Source organism: Lepidochelys kempii, chromosome 3, assembly GCF_965140285.1.
Source record: "Lepidochelys kempii isolate rLepKem1 chromosome 3, rLepKem1.hap1, whole genome shotgun sequence".
Classification (NCBI taxonomy): Eukaryota; Metazoa; Chordata; order Testudines; family Cheloniidae; genus Lepidochelys; species Lepidochelys kempii.
Genome location: NC_136382.1, coordinates 126,115,814 through 126,130,738, shown reverse-complemented (window position 1 = coordinate 126,130,738; position 14,925 = coordinate 126,115,814). Strand labels below are relative to the sequence as shown.

Sequence of the window (14,925 nt, the reverse complement as noted above, 5' to 3'; positions counted from 1 at the left end):
TTGGGTTTAATTCAAAAACTTGGGTTCAACAGATTTCCTCTGTGACCTTTGACAGGTCATGCAGGGGCTTTTGAAAATTTTACCTTTAAACTATTAGAGGCCTAAATTTCCATTGTGTAACAATAGGGATACTGCTTCCTGCCATCTTGCAGGAGTGTTATGTAGACAAAATCCATTAATGATTGTGAGACACTCATACACGTTTGTGACAAGGGCCATATAAATATGCTGACAGTCAGAAACAGCGATGCTGGTAGATATTCTTAATGCTGCGTGCTTATGCTTAATCACATAATGCTGATTTAGCAGTCCTTTTTACTATTACTCCCCAATTTCTTTTGACCACCAGTCTATTTTAAGCATTCATAGTAGGTAAGCAGGCTTAGAGATAAGTTTCCTTAAATAAAATAGCCCCTCAAACTATATAGATTGAGACATGGATTATGGTCAGAGGATGTCAATTATGTTTGAGTGACAATAACTCAGTAAAAAAGCCAATGAGACTATTTCTGGAGCCACTACATGCTCCAACAATTTGAATGGAGTTCTAGACAAAAATGTATCAAAGAAGAAGAAAAAAGGAAAAATTGTTACGTTTTCTTGACAAACATAGTCCACTTTAAACTCATTATTTCTCTTGAGATTATTAGCAGTAGATACCTGTTTAAGAAAGCAACAGTCAGGGATTCTGAGGGTTTTGTTCAAATGAACCCTGAGAGTTACTTGGGAAAATGGTCTGCATCAGAAGATGGCAGACCAAAATCAGACCACCATCCTGGATTTGTACTCAATGACTATTGGAATCTAAAAGTTTCATAATTCTAACAGATCTTAGAAAGGAAACCAAATCATATATTTTTTGTTATAAAGAGTGGGTTATTTTGGGATGAAATAGAATTATTCTCATTTTTTTCATTTTGTTTCTTCTCTCTCACCAATTTTTTCTTTGAAGCTTTGAACTTGAAAAGCTATGTCGTTTTACTATGTCTGTAAAGAAGAACTATCGCCGTGTGCCCTATCACAACTGGAAGCATGCAATTACAGTTGCACATTGCATGTATGCCATACTTCAGAACAACCAAGGGCTTTTCACGGATCTGGAGGTAAGCACGGGGACTATAGTACTCTCATAAAATCTCATAACTCAGACAGCAATGTCATTCTGAGCTAGGAAGGAAGGTGTCAAATGTCCTGGAAATATGTACAGTATCTTTCGTCTGTTATTGTTTTGCTTTGAGTTTTTCTGTAAACTTATTCTCTGTGGGCTTTTCCATAAAATTTGGCCTTTATATACTCACAGCGGTGTCCTCAAGATGGCACTCTCCCATACAGTGATTACCATTAAAAAGTCAGCATTTATCCATATTTACCACACAGTGTTATGAGCAACGCTGCAGCTGTTCTAAATACAGGAAATAATGTGATATCTGGTATCACTGTTTGGTAATTGTGTGTAAATGTTGACTTTCTAATGGCAAACTCTGTAAAAGAAAAAAGCCCCTATATATTCTTTTAAAGCAAAGGTGTTCTTTCTCTAAGTTAAAGCTTGCTTTCTGTATAATTCAGATGCAGATCAGGATGGATAAAATTACCATAATAATGCTTACAGTCATGAAGAATGATCTTTAAGCCAACTAAAATTAGAATTCTTACACAGCATGATGATGGTTGTTCAGAATTTTAATACTGTGCAAGAAATAATTTCTAGATCTGAAAGAACAAAATGTTTTTTACTTCAGCAGTTGATTTAGATGGAATCCATGCCATATAAAATTACAAAATGTAGTTCTTAGATTGGGAGTTCTTCCATCCTCAAGACAACAGTTCTAGGGTTCAGATTTACAAGTGTGTATTGGTTGATGTGGGGATTTCTTGGGGGAGGGGGACGGTTGGGTTTATTTATATATTTTCAACCTCTCAGAACTTTGACAAAAATAATTTGGTCTTACTCAGAGAGAGATTCTTTGCCCAAAATACAGCATTTCATTTGGGTGGTATTTCAGTTAACAACTTAAAAAAGAAAAACGACATCCAAATTATGGGCCTGTTGTTCTCTATGCATGCAAAATTCCCATTTGAAGTCAGTGCAAAGCATAATACTTTTGTTGCACAAATTTCACTATAAAATGCAGTGGTTTTTCACAGAGAATTGTGTCTTCCCCTGCTTCAGAGGATCATAAGCCTGGAAGGGACCCCCTGGGTAACTGGGTGCAGTCCCTTGCTATCGTAGGCAACTTGTTCCCACTTCTGCTCTTGGGAGACTGTTCCAGAATCTCACTCCTCTGATGGTTAGACACAGTCTTCTAATTTCCAGCTTAAATTTATTCATGGCCAATGTATAACCATTTGTTCTTGGGCCAACATTGTCCTTTAGTTTAAATAGCTCTTCTCCTTCCCTAGTGCCTACCCCCAGATGTATTTACAGAGAGTAGTCATATCCACTCTCAGCCTTCATTTTGCTAAACTAAACAAGCCAAACTCTTTCAGTCTGTTCTCGTAAGATGGATCCACAGTTCCCCTAATCCTCCTATTGGTCCTTCTCTGCACCTGTTCCAGTTTAAGTTAATCTTTCTTCACCATGGGCAATCAGAATTGTACACAGTATTCCAGATGAGGTCTTACCAGTGTCTTGTAAAATGGCATTAATACTTCCCTATCTCTACTGGATACTTCTTGTGGGAGAAAGTACAGAGAGTGGATTCCAGTTTCCTTCCCTGCATGATTCAACTCTTCCACCTTTTTATTACATTTCTTTATTGGAGAGAAGCGGACACTGCTGTCAGATATCAGCAGGTACAAACCTATGTATTTTGATCACATCAGGCGTAGAGATGGAAATAAACTTGAGAACATTATTATGGAAGGAATGGTGGCAGGTCATTGCAGTAGGGGACAACCAGCAAGGAGGTGGGTAGATGGTGTGCAGCAGATCCCTGGGAGGTCAGTGGCTGAGTGCTTGAAGCTAGCAATGGATCAAGAAGGCTTCCAAAAATTCTGCTACAATGTCACTAATATTTAGACATGAAGAAACATATTTTAATTCTCTCTACTAGAAATACCTTGCCTCTTACATTCTAGGATTGCCTTTACCTTTTTCATTGCCTGATCACATTGATGGCTCATAGTCATCAAGGAGTTGACTAATCCACACAGGTCTTCCTCCTCATCTGTTGTTTTCAACTGATGATTCCCCAGTTTAGAACATAAATTCTTGCTGTTAGCTCCTAATTGCATGACTTTGAACTTTGTACTATTAATTTTTATCCTATTTCTGTTACTGCAGTCTTCAAAGTCATCCCAATTCTTCTGGTATCGCATTCTGATCCTCCTCTGGATTTACAATGCCTCCCAATTTTGTGTCATCAGCAAATTTTATTAGTACTTCCTCCTTTTTGTGCCAGGGTCATTAATGAAAATGTTAAATAAGTTTTGTCCCAACACCAATCCTTGAGAAACTCCACCAGTAACCTCTGTCCAGCTCATAGTTCCCCTTTAGGTGAATCTGTTATCTCCCCATTAGCCAGTTCCTTACCCACCTTACAGTTCTTGTAATAATCCCCATTTTCTTCAGTTTAACTAATAATTTCCCATGTGATACCATGTCAAATGCTTTATTGAATTGCAAGATATCAGTTAAAGAAAGATATCAGGTTAGTTTGGCACAACCTACCTTTGGTAAACCCACATTGCATTGTATCCCATTTTTCATTTACCTCCACATCTTTAATGATTTTTCCCCTCAAAATTTGTTCTCAAGGCTTGCATACTAGTGCTGTCAGACTAACATGTTTGCAGTTGTCCAGATCACCTTTTTCCCCTTTCTTAAATATAGGTACTACTTTCACTGTTCTCCAGTCATATGGTACCACCCCCAACTTGACAGATTTATTAAAAATCCTTGCTACCAGACTTAAAATGTTATGTGCCAATTCTTTCAGTATTCTGGGATGGAGTTTAGCCAGTCACCACAACATGAACACATGAAGTTGTTTGAGTTTAAATAAGACCATTTGCATTTCTGTTTACTCACACCCATTTGCCAACCGGCCTTTGCCCCCATATTCCACATTAGCATCCTTACTGAAAATGGAAGCAAAGTATTCCTCTAGCTTTTGGGTCATAACTAAATAATCCTTAGTCTCTACCCTTCCTCGCTGCAAAGTGGCTCCAGTTATTTTCTTGTTCTCTTTTTATTTATATAGCAAAAGCGTCTTTTAATATTTGTTTTAATTTCCTGGTAGCATAGGAAACAAAGGGTTCAGAATAGCCTCAGTAGTCAGAGTATATTCTATTCAGTGCACAGATTCTCTCATCCTCTGTGTTTGGAAAGAACCTAGCACATGTAATAATAAAAATTGTTATCCTTCAAGACCCTTCTCAACTCTGCCCCTCCCCGTCTACATCTGCCCTTGTCTCCTTTCATGTTGCAGTTTTTGATAGAAGGTAGTTACTCAGAAGACAAAGGTACCAGCCATTTGGCTTTGGGGGATAGGTCCTGACCTTGGGGTTTGGTCAGCCATCTTGATGGAAAGGTGTGGTGAGGATTTTACCTTGAACCAAGTCTAACTTGTTAAGTTTTAATTACTAAAAATCATTTTGATCTTTATTTCTCTTGTTACCATTTCTGGCTTTAATCCCTATACTTGTACACACTTAAAATCTATCTCTTTGGAATGAAGTAAGCTTGCTTTATTTTCCATGTGAACCAATCCAATGCTGTGTTTGAACTGAACTGTTTGGTAGCTCCAGTTAAAGTAACAGCTGTTGGATAGTGACCCTTTAAAGGAGCAATGAACCTTAACATTCCTCTGATTAAAGGAGTACTTGTGGCACCTTAGAGACACAAATTTATTTGAGCATAAGCTTTCGTGAGCTACAGCTCGCTTCATCGGCTGCATGCAGTGGAAAATACAGTGGGGAGATTTTATATACACAGAGAACATGAAACAATGGGTGTTACCATACACACTGTAACAAGAGTGATCAGGTAAGGTGAGCTATTATCAGCAGGAGAGCGGGGTCGGGGGCAGCGGAACCTTTTGTAGTGATAATCAAGGTGGGCCATTTCCAGCAGTTGACAAGAATGTGTGAGGAACAGTGGGGGTGGGGAGAGGAAATAAACATGGGGAAATAGTTTTACTTTGTGTAATGACACATCCACTCCCAGTCTTTACTCAAGCCTAAGTTAATTGTATCCTGTTTGCAAATTAATTCCAATCCAGCAGTCTCTCGTTGGAGTCTGTTTTTGAAGTTTTCTTTGTTGAAGAATTGCCACTTTTAGGTCTGTAATCGAGTGACCAAAGAGATTGAAGTGTTCTCCGACTGGTTTTTGAATGTTATAATTCTTGATGTCTGATTTGTGTCCATTTATTCTTTTACGTAGAGACTGTCCAGTTTGACCAATGTACATGGCAGAGGGGCATTGCTGGCACATGATGGCATATATCACATTGGTAGATGTGCAGGTGAATGAGCCTCTAATAGTGTGATTGATGTGATTAGGCCCTATGATGGTGTCTTCTGAATAGGTATGTGGACACAGTTGGCAACGAGCTTTGTTGCAAGGATAGGTTCCTGGGTTAATGTTTTTGTTGTGTGGTGTGTGGTTGCTGGTGAATATTTGCTTCAGGTTGGGGGGCTGTCTGTAAGCAAGGAGTGGCCTGTCTCCCAAGATCTGTGAGAGTGATGGGTCGTCCTTCAGGATAGGTTGTAGATCCTTGATGATGCGTTGGAGAAGTTTTAGTTGGGGGCTGAAGGTAATGGCTTGTGGTGTTCTGTTATTTTCTTTGTTGGGCCTGTCCTGTAGTAGGTAACTTCTGGGTACTCTTCTGGCTCTGTCAATCTGTTTCTTCACTTCAGCAGGTGGGTATTGTAGTTGTAAGAACACTTGATACAGATCTTGTAGGTGTTTGTCTGAGGGGTTGGAGCAAATTCGGTTGTATCGTAGAGCTTGGCTGTAGACAATGGATCATGTGATGTGGTCTGGATGAAAGCTGGAGGCATGTAGGTAAGCATAGCAGTCAGTAGGTTTCCGGTATAGGATAGTGTTTATTTGACCAACGGTTATTAGCACCATAGTGTCCAGGAAGTGGATCTCTTGTGTGGATTGGTCCAGGCTGAGGTTGATGGTGGGATGGAAATTGTTGAAATCATGGTGGAATTCCTCAAGGGCTTCTTTTCCATAGGTCCAGATGATGAAGATTTCATCAATGTAGCACAAGTAGAGTAGTATGTATGGCAACACCCATGGTTTCATGTTCTCTGTGTATATAAAATCTCCCCACTGTATTTTCCACTGCATGCATCCGATGAAGTGAGCTGTAGCTCACGAAAGCTTATGCTCAGATAAATTTGTTGGTCTCTAAGGTGCCACAAGTACTCCTTTTCTTTTTGCGGATACAGATTAACACGGCTGCTACTCTGATTCCTCTGATTGTTCCAGGACAGTTCAGATCACATGTTTTGGGAAAATTTAGGGCTGGGGTTGGAGCATGGCATCACCTTACCAGTTGTTAACCAAGGCTGGTGGAGAGCCGTGGAAGTCTGTAGTATTGCAGGCAAGCTCCAGGATCCAAATCTTTGGATCAGGGCTGCCCAATGCATAGACATAGCGCTCATGGTTGTTGCTAATTGTGGGTGTCCTAGGCAGAGAGCTACAGCAGCAAGGCATTCTGAGGTACTCAGAGTCACAAGGTAGAAGGTGACACAACTCTTCACCAGTCTGGATTGCACCTCAGAAGGTGACACTAGTATTCTAGTTCAAATAAGAATTTTTAAATAAAACCTATCAAATGCAATTTGTCTATATGGTAGAGAGAGAGCCTGCAATATAAAAATGTAATTCTATGTACTATCATTGCCCAACTTGTATGAGAAAAATAATCTGAAACTAATTAGCTTCCTTGTTTTGCCTTCCTGTAATATAAGAACAGACAGGCCATTTTTTTTTAAATGTGATGATAAAAAAACAAAACAAGGTTAGCTTGTTATTAAATTGTTAGTTTGCTGTTAAATCCCGTTAAATAAACAATGATCCCTTCCAAGCCATAGAATCTTTGGGCTGGATTCTCTCTGGTCTGCTAAATCCACTTTGCTCCTCTCTACTCCCAGTTCTCTACTGGAATAAGGTGGACCTTACACTACTGGTGTAAATTAGAGCTGCTCCTAGAAATAACCAGCTCCTCATGCCTCCCCCTTTTCTGTGTCTGAGCAGAGCTCAGGCTGGGTGTAGAATGTAGCACTTTGTCTTCAGATGAAGTATAAATGTGTTGCTTTTCTCCACCCTCTCTTTGGACCATCACACACAGACATACATACATATACATACACACACATAAACACCTAACAAAAATGGGCCCAGTTGCTCCTCCTCTGGAGTATGTATGTGTATTCTGTAATTCTGCAAAGTCCCCCTCCTGGAGTTTCTTCCATATTTTTCCATTTGGAACAGGGTTTGCCTACTACTGAAGAAACAGTAGGTTGACTCTCAGTAACTATCTGCACTGGCTTTTGGGCCTCTTGCTTCTCTCCTGAACTTCCCCAGCTTGTGGGAACTTTTCCCACATAGTTCTTCTCCAGCACAGAAGGATTTCCACTATCCGATTAATACAGCCACAGCCAGTATTTAATTGTTTAGTAAATTGATAGATGGGTACTGGGTGGAATGATGTATGTTCCCTGACTCCTTCATCCTCCTCCCACACAGACTCCTGGACCCCTGGAAACTCCTCAGTGGATCTGGGGGCAGGTAGTTGATATACACACACAAGTGAGAAGGTCAAGCTCAGTTCATGGATCTAATGAGAACAATTTGGCCAAATATGTTTACACCCTGTGTAACTTCTGTGATAAAACAGATCTTCTCAGAAACATGCTATAGTCTGTGCATCTGGTGGACAACTACAAAGAGTTTAGAATACCAAGAAAACATACTTTAAACAGGAAACCTGAAACAGTCGTACTAATAAAATGGAAAATTGAGAGCATCAAAAATTCATTGCATAGAGTGAAAAACTGCCATTTGGTTTCTTTTTAATTTATATATTGTAGTGTGACTGTACAATATTTAAAGAGATTGAAGTGAAACCTAGAGACAGGGAAATGCATCTCTTCACTTCTTATATTTTCCTTTTGTTTGCCTCACACATTTCTTTAGCGAAAAGGTCTCCTAGTTGCATGCTTGTGTCATGACCTGGATCACAGGGGTTACAGCAACAGCTACCTTCAGAAATTTGATCACCCTCTGGCAGCTCTTTATTCCACCTCGACTATGGAGCAACACCACTTCTCCCAGACAGTGGCCATTCTGCAGGTAGGATTACTGAATGCTCATCTTAGAATCATAGTAGTGAATGTAGTAGACTCAGCATTTCTTAATAGCTATTTTTAAGCATGTTTAATTTTATTACTAGATTTGTAGTGCTAGTCTAGAAAATAAAAATATTTGCAAGGGATGTTGCCACGGTTTATTACAGCAAGCCTGTATTGCACTATTACCAAACCCTAAGCGTTAAAAATCAGGAGTCAACCCCTCCATCCCCCAAAATCTTGAGATTTCCATAAAACCCCATAGATTTTAAAAAATATAAAGAATTGAGTTCTTTTTATTTGCTGTCTGGTTTCTGAGGCTTTAGAACGCACCTGGGTCATGTTTTGATGCTTTTTTCTCTAGCAGTGAAGACCTAGAAACGTACTTGTTTTTTAAATGAAAAATTCCCTGAGATTCCCATATTGTTAGATGATTCTAGCAGCTGATGCTTCAAGAAAGAGTAGGTCTACACTGCAGCCTGAGATGTGGTTGCAACTCAGGTAGACTTACGCTGACTTTACCCACACTAGCATGGCTAAAATGGCAGGTGGATGCCACAGCACGGGCTTCAGCATGGGCTAGCAATGCAAGTAGGTACCCAGGGTCCATGGGGTGCTTGTCCAGCCTGCACTAAAGTCTGCATCACTGCACCTGCACTGCTGTTTTCAGCCATTCTGGCATAGGTAAACACATGTTGGATTACAGTGTAGACATACCTAAAATGACCAAATTTGAGACTTACAATAAAGCCACAAGAATTGGCAACAGTGCTTATTAGTCTTTTATTTCAGTCTATTGCAGAGTTATAGCAATCTGCTGTGATAAATTCCTGAGAGAATTAAATGCATGGCTTTAAATGTGTATGCATCTTTTACCTAGGAGCAAACATAATATTTGGCATGCATGGAAAAATGTACATAATAGTTTGATTGTTTTCATATGCTTTCTTGTTCTTCTTGATTTAAAAATAACTGTTTTAAATATTAAATTTTGCATGCCGGTGGGTACATAATATGAAGTAGTGCCTTTGTCTGTTGAGTTAATACAAAGTTACCACAGAGCGTGCTAACCAATTTCATGAAAGTTAAACTTAGTGATAACACACAGATATTTTGTTATTCATTAAAAATAAACTGATGTTGAATTGGAAAGAGAGAGAGACCTCATAGCTACAAAAATAGCTCCTAGTCCATTATGATTTCTGTGCTCACTGTTTTTCGTTTTGGTGTACACATTCCCTATACACACCCTTTACATGGTACTGTGTCTTTCATCCCTTGCTAACTTTTTTCTCTTCCTGGTCTTTCAAGGGGGACTTATTTATTTTCTTAAATATCTTATCAGCTATTCATAAAAACACATGTTCTGTATCACATTCATAAGCACATCATGTGATTCATATTTTTAGGACTCATATACATGGAGGCCTTCACAGAATGTAAGCCTTAACTCTTAATGTTCCTTCATTTAGGAGGGTGTAAATGAGTCCATCAGTGTTAGTATGGCATTAGATTTTTAGTATTTGTTTTTCAAATGAGTTTATATACAGTGAGCAAGAAACTCAGGCCTATTAAGACTTCTTTGTACCACTCTGGAAGTGCAAAGCAAACTTAAATCAGTACTTTAATGGCCTATTTGGGGTTTCCCTGTGTTGTGGAATCCCTGAGTTGCATAAATCCACCATAGCTGCTCCTATGCCACATCCTAGCCCTGGCAGTTGGGCATGGGGTGGTGTTTTGGGAAATGGGACATGGCAAGGATGCTACTGTGTAGGCTAAAATACTGGCAGCCAGAATGGTCACTTGAGGTCACTGGTGGCGAGTGTCATATAAAGCAGCCTTTAGGTTGCTCCGTTTTGCACTAGGGACTGGATGGCCCAGGATCAGGGAACCTTCTTAGACTAGCACCAACCAGAGCTAGGGGATCTGGCCTTGTGTGTCAGCAGAATAAATAGTAAAAACATTACATTAATTAGAACTTTATAGTTATTTGTTTCAACCATCATAAACATAGGTTTATGCCATACTTATTTTTAGGGCTGTCAAATGATTAAAAAAATAATCACAGTCATGCGATTTTAAAAAAGTTGTGATTAATCACAGTTTTAATTGCACTGTTAAACAATAATAGAATACCAATTTAAATTTATTATAAATATTTTTAGATGTTTTTCTACATTTTCAGATATGTTGATTTCAATTACAACACAGAATACCAAGTGTAGAGTGCTCACATATATTATTATTTATTAAAAATTAGAAACGGGCAGCATTGTCTTCCATAAATGTAAACAAACTTGTTTGTCTCAGCAATTGGCTGAACAAGAAGTAGGACTGAGTGGACTTGAAGGCTCTAACGTTTTACATTGTTTTATTTTTGAGTGCAGTTATGTACAAAAATAGTTCTACATTTGTAAGTTGCACTTTCCCGATAAAGGGATTACACTACAGTTCTTGTATGAGATAAATTGAAAAATATTATATCTTTTGTTTATCTTTTAACAGTGCAAATATTTGTAATAAAATAATATAAGTGAGTACTGTACACTTGGTATCCTGTATTGTAATTGAAATTAATATATTTGAAATTACAGAAAAGCATCCAAAATATTTATAATAAATTTAAATTGGTATTCTATTATTGTTTAACAGTGTGATTAAAAATACAGTTAATTGTGACTTTTTTTAAATCTAGGTAATTTGTTTTGCATTAATTGCTTGAGTTAACTATGATTAATTGACAGCCCTACTTATTTTGTATAAATATAGAGTATTCCAGTTACCAGTTTTAGCTGATCCTGGAAAGAAACAAACCTTATCAGCAGGCATGCATTCACATAGTGTTCAGAAACATAAATGGCATATCCAAAATGGCAACTTCCATTAGTAGATAAAAAACCAACCAGTTTTTGTAGGTAAATACTCTGTGTAGAAACAGTCATAACCATCTGGTCATGTTAATGTTCCTGATACTGTAACTTCTGAGGTCCTAAGAGGTGTCTACTGTATACCCTGTGGTGTTGTGCCACGGTATAACCTTAGTAATAGAACTTGGAGTATATTAATAGTAATCATGCAGCAAGAGTAGGAAAAAAATCAATGCCAAAAATCCAGACTAGGAGAACTACTGCTAAACATTGTCTGGCACCAGAGTGCTGACGATGGATTAAAATAAGTTTTTTGAAACATCCTGTACCATGACTTGGAACATTGAGACACAAATGGATTGTATTTTCTCTTCATTATTCACAATAAATCTATTTGTCCAAGCAAAATGTTAGAAAATAAAGCTCACATTCCCGGTGATGGCAAAAACAAGCCTATTTTATTTGCACCAATAAGAAATTGTTTTTGAACAACTTATCCTTATAGAAAATCTTGACAAAAGGCAGGGAGGCTTTTGGTTATGTTCTGTACAAGTGGCAGTGAAATGTTGAAGCACATCCAAGTTTAATATATTTTTTATGTTTTCTGTTTGTGAATGTGTGCACCTTGATTTAGCTGGTTCATCCTTTTTTCTTCTTGCCCCCTCTGGGCTTTAGCAAGACCTTTAATTAATTGTTTCCAAAAGGAGAAAAACATTGGATAGTGCAGAGTTTTCTAACTATATGGTGTAGCTTTCACCAGCGATTACCATATATGGATATTGTTCATTACATATGGTTTAATAATAGCAAAAATGGAAAGGGCATGAAGCATGGCATGTTTCCACAGTCTCCCTGGTGTAAGACATTATTCTCTCTTCTAAGTTCATAAGTCAGCTCATTCTTAAACAAAGCTGCTTTTTCCTAAATATACACACATGAAAATACTGTACCTAACTTGGTTTTGAAAGAGGAAATTGCATCTGCTAATGAATATTAATTACATTTCATTTAGGGCACTTTAATCAAATTGCAATAACCTTATTACAGTAACTAGATATTTCTTTATCCATATTAAATATTGTGCATACACTGAGCACTATTAAAACACTCCTGTTATCTTCAGGAAGAAATCCCAAGCCAGTTTGCCAGGCTAGTGGCAGCTCAGCACTCTGGATCAGGTTGGGAATCCCAGGCTCCCAAGCCAGCTGTAAGTGGGAGTGCTTTGTAGAACTTCTGGGAAATGTTTTGTTAAAATGTATTTCTGCCTAGTAATTTCTTCTACTTTTAGAGAGCTTTCTCCATTTAGAAGGAGAGAGGAGTGTTAAAAAAAAAAAAAACAAGCAAACATTGGGCTTGAGAAGTGCTGAGAACCATCAGCTCCTGGGCTGGTGGGGCACTCAGTACTTTGCAGTAGGTACCCAGCACCTTCCAGCATCAGGACATATCTTTAGGGAAGGTCACAGGGCTAGATCTTCAAAGTTAGATGCATGTAAATATTTCAAGTGCCTAATTTGTGTGCAATTCAGGTACTAAAGTGGGCAAATGCCCAGTTATTCACACATCTGACAATGTAAGAGACCAAACCTCTGGTTTGAACTTGCACATTTGTTATTTGTGTACATGTTAGACACATGCAGATATTTTTTCCTAATTTTTAAATTTTGGCCCACAATGTAAATTCATTTGCAAACTTAGGGGAAATGAAGAGTTCAGAAATAAATGGAGTGCAAATTTAAGATTCATAATAGAGATAATATGTTTGTTTATGACAATGGATTGGGCTAATCACGGTAGGCTGTACTATGGCAAAAAATAGGGATCTATGATCTGAGTATTGTGAGAGACGGCATGTCTTTGAGTCCTAAACACAGAGCAGCATTTCAATCATAGCAACAGCTCCATGTTAACCTTTTAAAAAGAAAATATCAAAGCATGTTTCATGCTGTTCATGGTTTCATTTACAAAATACAAAAATCCTTAGTGGGCTGTAAAACTGTTATAAACTGATAAATATAGGAATAAGAAGAACATAAGAATGGCCCTACTGGGTCAGACCAAGGGTCCATCTAGCCCAGTATCCTGTCATCCAACAGAGGCCAGTGACAGGTGCCCCAGAGGGAATGAACAGAACAGGTAATCATCAAGTGATCCATCCTCTGTTGTTCATTCCCAGCTTCTGGCAAACAGAGGTTGGGACACCATTCCTGCCCATCCTGGCTAATAGCCTTGATGGACCTGTCCTCCATGAATCATCTCAAAATTAGAGCTTGTGCTTTTTATTGGTTTTATTTTTTTGTAGCTGGAAGGTCACAATATCTTCTCCAAACTGAGCTCCAGCGAGTACGAGCAGGTCCTGGAGATCATCCGCAAAGCCATCATTGCCACAGATCTTGCCCTGTACTTTGGAAACAGAAAACAGCTGGAAGAACTGCATCAGACAGGAGCCTTAAACCTTAAAAACCAAGCACATAGGTAAAGCAAACAAGCAAACATTCATAACTTGAAGAAAGAACCTTGTTTCTGCAAATGACAACAAAGAAGAATTAAGATGAGAACTTTTACCATGCACACAATATCTTGTTCTTTACACAGAGTAAGCTCTACGAGCAAATATGGATGCACAAATATAGTATTCCAGCTATAAAAGGACAATTTACAGTGTTCAGATATTGTATGTTTAAATCTATCACACTGACATTTCATTGCTTTCAAACTGTTCCTATTGAGGAGTTCATTAGTAACTCAGGCCCCAGTTCTGCAAATTCTTACACACATGCTTAACTTTACACCTGTCTCATTGACTTCAAGGGGATTATGCATATTTGTGAAATTATGCACATACATAAGTGTTTGCAGGATCAGGGCCTAAGTGCCTGAGCCGACTCTAGTTAAAATCAATTAATCCTTTTAACGGGGATTACCTATTCACACAGTTAATATAAAAATACTTTTAGCCCTAAGGCCTGATTCTCCTCCCATGCCAGTGTAAATAATGAATAGCTGCACTGACATCAGTAGAGTTTTACTGGTTGGAAACCCGGGGTTAGTGAGAGGAGAATCAGCCCCCTTATCCTTGAGATTTAGACCACAGAAACACCTGGTTTTAGAATATACATTCACACTTGCATGCCTAAACAAAACCTAATTTGCACCAGGATTCACCTCACCTACCTAAATCCTTGAAAGCATGAAAATAAGAATTAAGGGAAAAGTCTCCAATGTCTTTTGCCACTTTCACATAATCTGCATCACATTTTATAAGGCATTTATTCTACCTCCAGCACATACTGAAAAGCAGTACATATCCCAGCTTCACCCAGCTTGGTCTGTCATGCCAAATCTTGATAGTGATCTCATACTCTCTTGAATCAACAGATAGACACATCTGACTGCCACACAGTCCATTTACTCTGCTTTAAGATTGCTGAGGTCACTATTAAGGTTTTGCTTGACAGAGTGAGTTGGATTAAATCTATGTATGTATTACTTTTGGGCATGCAAAACACAGAGATTGTATGGGATGTTTTTTCATCCCTGCCAAAATAAAAATCGGAGCACTACCGCTACACCATATTAAAATATTTGGTATAGGGGAGAATGGACTCTTGAGCCAAGTACTTCAGAATTTGGTCAGCTGAAAGCACAAAAGATCACAAGTACCTTTCAACATAACTAAACTCAGAAATGTATACTCAAAGCATTTTTGCATTAACATTTGAAATTTAAAATTTATGGATAAAACAAAATAGGA

General features: G+C 38.3%; 1 protein-coding gene across 3 annotated transcripts in view; it reads left to right on the top strand.

Annotated features, from left to right (window-relative positions):
- PDE10A (phosphodiesterase 10A) overlaps window positions 1–14,925 on the top strand; it is a 574,288-nt gene that overhangs the window by 538,794 nt on the left and 20,569 nt on the right. For 2 of the 3 annotated variants that reach the window (XM_073337888.1, XM_073337887.2), the window contains exons 17-20: window positions 953–1,103; window positions 8,156–8,311; window positions 12,298–12,381; window positions 13,474–13,646. In XM_073337888.1, the coding sequence (XP_073193989.1) occupies window positions 953–1,103; window positions 8,156–8,311; window positions 12,298–12,381; window positions 13,474–13,646 (564 nt within the window). The remainder of the gene's footprint in view (window positions 1–952; window positions 1,104–8,155; window positions 8,312–12,297; window positions 12,382–13,473; window positions 13,647–14,925) is intronic. The other variant, XM_073337882.1, reaches the window with a different exon arrangement.